Here is an 8,088-nt window from a genome sequence, read left to right on the forward strand (position 1 = left end):
AGCTTCCAGTCATTCATATGAGGAAAGCCAAATTATTGCACTTGGGCAGCAGCAGGGCAGTCATTTGGGGGATTAAAATAGGTACGCTGCTCCTGGTACTGGGTGGTACAGCGCCATCTACAGGGACATCTCAGGGCTGTGGTGCTTTTCCATACAACTAGACGGACTCCCTGAGGGGTCCTGAAATAATCTGGAACCTGCCCCGCCCCCTTTGTTGGTAAGTCATACATTGCTGGCTGTTTGCTCTTCGCCCACAGGAAGGCCCCTTTGTTTACCTGTCTCTGGTGGGAAGTGTTGCAGAATCAGACAGCATAATTGCATCTCTGTGTAAGTATTCTATTAAACTGAAACTGAGGCGAAAGATAAATGCTAGTGCATCTCAGGTGCCATAGAATTCCTTTAGTTAGAGAAGAAGAAGAGAAGAGAAGAGATTGGATTTATACCCCGCCCTTCACTACGGAAAGGTGTCTCAGAGCGGCTTACAAACTCCTTTCCCTTCCCCTCCCCACAACAGACACCCTGTGAGGTAGGTGGGGCTGAGAGAGCTCTTGACAGAAACTGCTCTTTTTCAAGAATAGCTCTTATCAGAACTATGGCTTGCCCAAGGTTATCCAGCCAGGTGAGAGCTCTTGTGACCGACCCAAGGTCACACCAGCAGCTGCATGTGGAGGAGTGGGGAATCAAACCCGGTTCTCCCTGATTAGACCACTACACCAGACTGGTGGTTGTAGTTGGGATTGAACATTGCTGCCTGCCTATATTGAACTCTTGCTTCAAACAGCAGGAGTGTGAGGCAACGTTGATATAAACTATGGTTCCATATGAGTTTGAAACACTTTTGCAAAATCTACGGACTCGTTTAAGGTTTCTGTGAAATTCAAACGTCATTTTAAGTAATTTCTCTCTTTAATGTTGGGGACTGAAAACATGGAGCAATATTTTCAAAAAATTAATGCAAATTGAGCAGGTAAGGTAAATTTTAACTAGCTTGTATGGCAAAAAGGTGCTAGTGGTAAATCATTTTCATAATATTTTCTTATATATAAAAGACAGAAAAAGAAGAACTTTGGCTAAATCTTGGTATTTCAGTGCCAAGATCATTACTCCATTTGATCTGGAACTTTCCCCTTACATGACATTCTGTAACAGTCAACAAAGAATAACAACAATAAAGAGACCAAATGTTTTTCACCTTGTATCATTAATTCCTCAAAAGCTGTAAGCTTAGTAATGTATGCATGTGCCATGAAGTCACAGCCAATCCACGTACAAAAGAACCTCCTCAGGGAACAGGAAACCTCCTCAGGAAACAATCCATATACAAAAGAACCTCCTCAGGAAAGCTCCTCCATTAGCATGTTCATAGCCTGGGGAACTCCTGCAAGATAATGACTCAGCCCTACCCCACCTTCTGGAGTAGATATAAATTACCTGCCTACCATTTTCTTCTCACCTTGACACAGAGAGTACTCCATCTTTCTGTGTTATACCTCTGAGGATGCCAGTCACAGCTATTGGCGAAATGTCAGGTTCTACAATGCCAAGACCCGGAAAATCTACAGCAACTAATCACAAGTGACTGATAGCAACTCCAGCATAGGAAGTGAGAAGCAGAGGTGGTTTGCCATTGCCTTCCTCTGCAGAGTCTTCCTTGCTGGTCTCCCGTCTAAGTCCTGACCCTGCTAATTTTTCAAGTTCTGTGGAAATCAAGCTGTACTATTGTACATCCCATAAATATCCATAGTGGCCGTTTATTATAAGTGCTGGTTCTGTAAGTCAACTAAATCAGATTTCATCCATATGTGAAAGTACTGTAAGAGACCTTATCAATTTTTGTAATTATTTTTTTTTATTTGTTGTGTATGTGCGTGCGTGCGTGTGTGTGTGTGTGCACCTGGAAGTCATGGTGACCTCTGATGACTGATCCCTAGTGGGGGCCTGGAGGATATTCAGAGAGGTGGCTGAATAAGGCCTGCCCCCGCCTCCCACCTCTGGTATTCCAAGGAGGTCTCCCATCCAAGGACTTGGCAGAGTTGACCCTGCTTAGCTTCTGAGATCTGACGAGATCGAGCTTGCCTGGGCTATCTAGATCAGGGCTAGAGCATATCAATTTTGAAAAAATATTGTTCAACATATCAAAGGTGGAGATATCACTGTAGGCCTGAGATATCACTACTAAATCATGCTGCAATGATTGCAAAAAAAAAATTACAGTTATTATCCTGAACTTAATGAATGAAGCAATACATTTATTTTTTTTTGCTGGAGTTTGGAAGTCAGACAGCTGCCCAGTGATTTAACAACGGCTTGGGAAAATTAGGGAGATGTATTTTTTAAATTAGATTTAACAATCCAGCGGAAAAATTAAGATGTAAAAACGATGGGTTTATTGCGGTATCCTTTTGTATCTTGGGTTAGAGACTAAGCTTTACAAACTTCTCTAGTCATAATAAATGTAGGATTTTATTATTACATTGCCTTCCCCTTCAGAGTCTTCCTTGCTGGTCTTCCGTCTAAGTCCTGACCCTGCTCATTTTTCAAGTTCTGTGGAAATCAAGCTATACTATTGTACATCCCATAAATATCCATAGTGGCCGTTTATTATAAGTGTTGGTTCTGTAAGTCAACGAAATCAGATTTCATCCATATGTGGCAGTACCGTAAGAGACCTTAACAATTTTTGTAATTTTTTTTTTTGTATTTGTTGTGTATGTGCGTGCGTGTGTGCACCTGGAAGTCATGGTGACCTCTGATGACTGACCCCTACTGGGGGCCTGGAGGATATTCAGAGAGGTGGCTGAATAAGGCCTGCCCCCGCCTCCCACCTCTGGTATTCCAAGGAGGTCTCCCATCCAAGGACTTGGCAGAGTTGACCCTGCTTAGCTTCTGAGATCTGACGAGATCGAGCTTGCCTGGGCTATCTAGATCAGGGCTAGAGCATATCAATTTTGAAAAAATATTGTTCGACATATCAAAGGTGGAATTGAGGCCTTTAGGCCTGAGATATCACTACTAAATCATGCTGCAATGATTGCAAAAAAAAAATTACAGTTATTATTCTGAACTTAATGAATGAAGCAATACATTGAATTTTTTTTTGCTGGAGTTTGGAAGTCAGACAGCTGCCCAATGATTTAACAATGGCTTGGGAAAATTAGGGAGATGTATTTTTTAAATTAGATTTAACAATCCAGCAGAAAAATGAAGATGTAAAAACGATGGGTTTATTGTGGTATCCTTTTGTATGCTGGGTTAGAGACTAAGCTTTATAAATTTCTCCAGTCATAATAAATGTAGGATTTTATTATTATGAAGATGCATTTATAGGAGAGCACAGATGGACTCGTTGACCTCAAATGATTCATCTTTTATGCTCTGCATTTGTATTAATGTTCTATATGATAATAGAAAATGGGGGGAAACCTAATTAACCACATGAGAACTCCCATTTATTATGTTCTTATCTCATCATTTTAAAGGCAATTAGAGATCAGAATAGACCTAATGCTCTTTGTTACTGCCATGCTCTGGAACTCTTCTTTACTGTAAGAAGAATTGGCTTTCAGCAAGTATTTGATCATGGTCTGCAAGTATACTTTAGAGATAGTTGCAGTTCGTAACGTTCCACAGCCAATTAGGCCGACATCCCCCAATATTCGAACCCTAGATCAAAGCAGATAAAACAGTCAGAGAAAACTTGCTGAAATAAAACATTCTTGGAGAGTTCATAGAACTGTTAAATACTGGGTTCTAGATGCATGGCAGTGATCAGCTCAGGCTTATTCAGTGATTTCAGCAAAACTACCAGACCAGACTCCTGAGCCTCTGCTCTGTTAAATAGCATGCAATTGCCAAACCCAAACACACCCCACTCCCAGTGATAGGCTATTTACATAACATTACTACTTGATCGGAGCTGCGGTGGCTCAAGTGGTTAAGACGCTGAACTGTAGGCTGTGGAAGGTCAGTAGTTCAGCAGTTCAAGACCCGGGTGCCGCAAGACGGGAGTGAGCTCCCATCTCTAGTTCCAGCTCCTGCCAACCTAGCAGTTCGAAAGCAAGAAATCGCAAGTAGATAAAAAGGGACCACTTCAGTGGGAATGTAACAGCGTTCCGTGTGTCTTGGTGTTTAGTCATGCCGGCCACATGACCACGGAAACATCTTCGGACAGCGCTGGCTCTTCGGCTCTGAAACGGAGATGAGCGTCGCAACCCTAGAGTCGGACTCGACTGGCTTTCGAGCAAGGGAACCTTTACCTTTACCTTACTACTTGATTGGTTTATTCCAGAGTCCTGGTCGGCTATTGTTCTTGTGCTCCAAACTCAGCCAGTCTCTGGGGTGATTCAATCCGGGATGATTCAATCCCAATACATAAAAACAACCTCACCAGAGAGGGCAATTGTAAACCTCACAATGTACAATTCAATAAAAGGGCCAGGTCCCTTTGTCCCCCCCTTATAGATTTTCTTTTTAGGAATCTAATAATCCTAACAGCCTGGGTCCCTATAAAGGTACACTGGCATACTGACAACCGCCCTTCCTCCTTGGTCTCCCACACTGTGAGGAAGGCCATTTGGAGGCATCGCATGTCAGATCTCTGCTCTCTTCTGTTCCTCCCAGGGCCAAGTTGTAAGTTTATACTGTTTCATTCATGACAAGATGTCTGTAATCTTCTGTAGGGAAGGAATACGGCATAGCAGATGCGAGGTGGCTCCACTCCGATCCCACTGTCGTCTCACTGGAGATACTGACTGTTGTTCTGGATAGCCTTTTGGCATTGATCCTCATTTACGCTATTCTCAGAGAGAAGCATTACAGGTGAGTGTCTCTTTTCAGTGCATCAGTTTTGACATAAAACGTTTCCATGGCCGAAGACCCTCCAAAGTTGGCCCAGTAGTGCAGAATGAGAAACAGAGATTTTATTTTTTTATTTATTTGTTTTTAGATTTGCATCCCGCCCTCCCAACGGCTCAGGGCGGCTAACATGCGGCGAAGCCGGATTGAATAGATAAAATACAATAGAATAAACAACATTAAAACCACAATAAAACCCATACAATAATCAAGGTGCTCTGGTCTTTCTATGTAAATCACCCAAGACGGGAAACAATGAACCCAATTCGGGTTCTGTATGCTTCTGCTCCTTTTCTATTTTAAAGTTTAAAATAGAAAAGGAAGAAGATGCGTTGGCGTTCTGATTCTGACTGTTCCTTTGAAGTAGTGGTCATCCCAGCATCCATGCCTTTGATCATGAGCTCAGCACCAGCACTTCCCAATAATGGGGACTCTGAGAAACGGCCACTGCAGCCTCTCTTCTGGCCACTTCCTCCAACAGATGGAGGTTTCAAAGTACTCATTGCAAATGGGAAGCAATGGGATGGGAATTCTCAGGAAGGAAAAAGGCAGGAAAGTTATGGCAAATCCAGCAGAAGACTGATCTGACTCATTGGATCTTTTGATGCAGAGCTTTGACTTAAAAGGAAAATGGCCACTGTTAGACTGAGCAATTTTCCAGAAGTCGCAAATCAGCATTATGTTTCCTGAAGGCAGAGAAAGGGAGAGAAGGACAAGTTTGATTGCTGCATTTAGTCTGAGATCTTTGCCGTGGATTACCTTTATTTTCAGCCTGTGATAATATCATCAGGCTACATTCCAGGGATGTCTTTAACCATTGTCTTCAGTGTACCCCATCCAGGGATAGCAACAGTGCATTGGCATTGTCCCTCTAATACATTTCTTGAACAATTGGACAAAATAATAGGAAGGCAGGGGTGATACAAGGAAAAGAATGCAATTTTACAAGGTTTGTATAAAGGTTGCTAATATATGGAAGCTGTGTTTGGAGCACTGATGAAATTTACTGAATTCCTTTATTTAAAAAAAGGACATTCTAGGCTTTTAAAAAGTCCTTATTTTAAGAAAAAGATGAAGGCTCCTACAAATTGTCTTGTGCTCCCCCCCAAAAAAAAAACTCCCGAAAAGAAAAACAGAAAGATCCAGGCCCTTTTGATTTCTGCACCATATGGAAGAGTAAACATGTTTTATCTCACATATTGTGGTTGCTGATATCTTAGCCTTCAGGTACCCTCACTCTCCTCCAGTTTTTACCTTTAAAAAATGTTTTGGATATTAGAAGATATATCTGAAGTAAGCAGTAGTGCTTTCAGTGTATGAAATGTACATTGTATTTCCGTTTCTAATTTCCTCTTTTTCCCCATTCCAGGCACTTCATTCAGATAACGTTGTGTGTTTGTGAACTGTATGGTGGATGGATGACTTTTTGTCCGGAGTGGCTCACTGGAAGCCCCAGTCTCAACACTAGTAACTGGCTTTATCTTTGGGTGTATCTGGTATTTTTCAATGGTGTGTGGGTAGTTATTCCTGGACTTCTGCTGGTGCAATCTTGGGTAGAGTTGAAGACGATGCATCATGAGGGATCAGACAGGAAAAAAGTCCAGTGATCAAGGCACAGTCTGAGGGCCTGAGACGGGACATTGCATCTGGAACGTCCAACAAGAAAAGTAGATGTTTAGCCACTTAATCATGGGACCACCTGAAGAAAATAATTATTTAACCATGGTCTCACCTACACAAAAGGCTATTAGTGGGACCAATGCTCCCTCTAAACTGTGGAGTCTTGTGAGCAAAAATTCTACTTTGTGAGCTACTGGCATTAAAGTTGTGAGCGAGCGATTTGGCTGCTGCATAAATTAGTTTGCTCTGGAGCCAGCCTTCCTGAGCTAAGACAAAAATGTGTGAGCTGGAGGCTAAAAAACTGTGAGCTAGCTTAGAGGGAACACCGAGTGGGACTGAAAGACACAAGAGTTCTAAAGTACTTAACGCCCTTTAATGAAGAACATGGTGAGCCGTAATTTTGTTTAGGCACATCTGACATTTTCAGGTTGCCTTAGCTTTGTTTTTCTTTAAATGTGTTTCAGTGAAAAATAATACGACTGCTGTAATACTTGAAATCTGGAAAGTTTACAGTCACACTGAAGATTATGTTCACTCACTCACTACTGATCTGCATGGAAGCTTTCTTTTACATGCTGTTTTTAACAGGAAATAAGGGACCAAGAAAGATGCTTTGTAAAACAATGTCACAAAGACCGCTCTAATAAATTGTTATATAATTATATCTTTCTAGCAACTCTTGTGATTGATTTGAAACTTTATTTCGATACAAGATCAGCTCCGAAGAATCAGCAAATAATAAAACACATGGCGTGCAGCAAACATAAAACAAGGAACACTGATTAAGAAAGGGGACGAGAAAAGTAAAACCCTCCTCCCAACAGAATGGCAAGTTACTAGGAGGCAGTCAGCTGCTTGCATATCCCACATGCCCTTAGGCAAAATTTGGCAACTTTGTGAGTTATCTCCTGAGAGGAGTCTGCAAAGAGGAGAGAGAGAGAGAAAGTTGTTCAGATCTTCCCAGTATAGTTGACAGAACTGGAGCAATATACTGATCTCATATGCCATTATAGAATGGGCCGTGCAGCAGAACATGTTCAATAGACTCTACTTTTCCGGTATGACATGAACAAAGCTGTTGAGGGAGCAGGACACGATGGTATCTGCCTTCCAGAAGGGCTGAAGCTAGAGCATTAAAGTGTGCCAGGCAATGCTCCCTCTAAGCTGAGGAGTCCTGTGAGCAAGAATTCTACTTTGTGAGCTACTGGCATTAAAGTTGTGAGCGAGCGATTTGGCTGCTGCATAAATTAGTTTGCTCTGGAGCCGTCCTTCCTGAGCTGAGACAACAAATGTGTGAGCTGGAGCCTTAAAAACTGAGCTCACACTAACTCAGCTTAGAGGGAACAGATACTTAGCGATCTCAAGGGATCTAAGATAACCTGCTGGTTGAGAACATTTGCCATGCTGCAGAATAACTGGATATTTCTATATCTGTGTCCTATCTGATTGTAGAGCACCGTCCCAGAACTGCTGTTTAATTGTTTCTTTTGCTTTTTGATAGCCAAGATGCAGTAAAATTTGAGGGGAGAGGCCATGCTCCTGGAATTTCCCCTCAACTGCTCTTAGTAGAGTTGCTATCCCCCTCCCCTGGTCAGGGTGGGGGTTCCCCTGACA

The 8,088-nt window shown here is 42.2% G+C and overlaps 1 protein-coding gene across 1 annotated transcript; it reads left to right on the forward strand.

The window, feature by feature from the left end:
- Positions 1–257: 257 nt before the first annotated feature.
- EBPL (emopamil binding protein-like) lies at positions 258–6,595 on the forward strand (the record flags this gene model as incomplete). The annotated part of the gene is made up of 3 exons (XM_015418303.1): positions 258–327; positions 4,680–4,818; positions 6,224–6,595. Coding segments are annotated over 3 exons (447 nt in total), but the record flags the coding sequence as incomplete, so codon positions are not given.
- Positions 6,596–8,088: the final 1,493 nt, after the last annotated feature.

The sequence above is a fragment of the Gekko japonicus genome, unplaced genomic scaffold (genome assembly GCF_001447785.1).
Source record: "Gekko japonicus isolate JY-2015 unplaced genomic scaffold, Gekko_japonicus_V1.1 scaffold5598, whole genome shotgun sequence".
Taxonomy (NCBI): Eukaryota; Metazoa; Chordata; class Lepidosauria; order Squamata; family Gekkonidae; genus Gekko; species Gekko japonicus.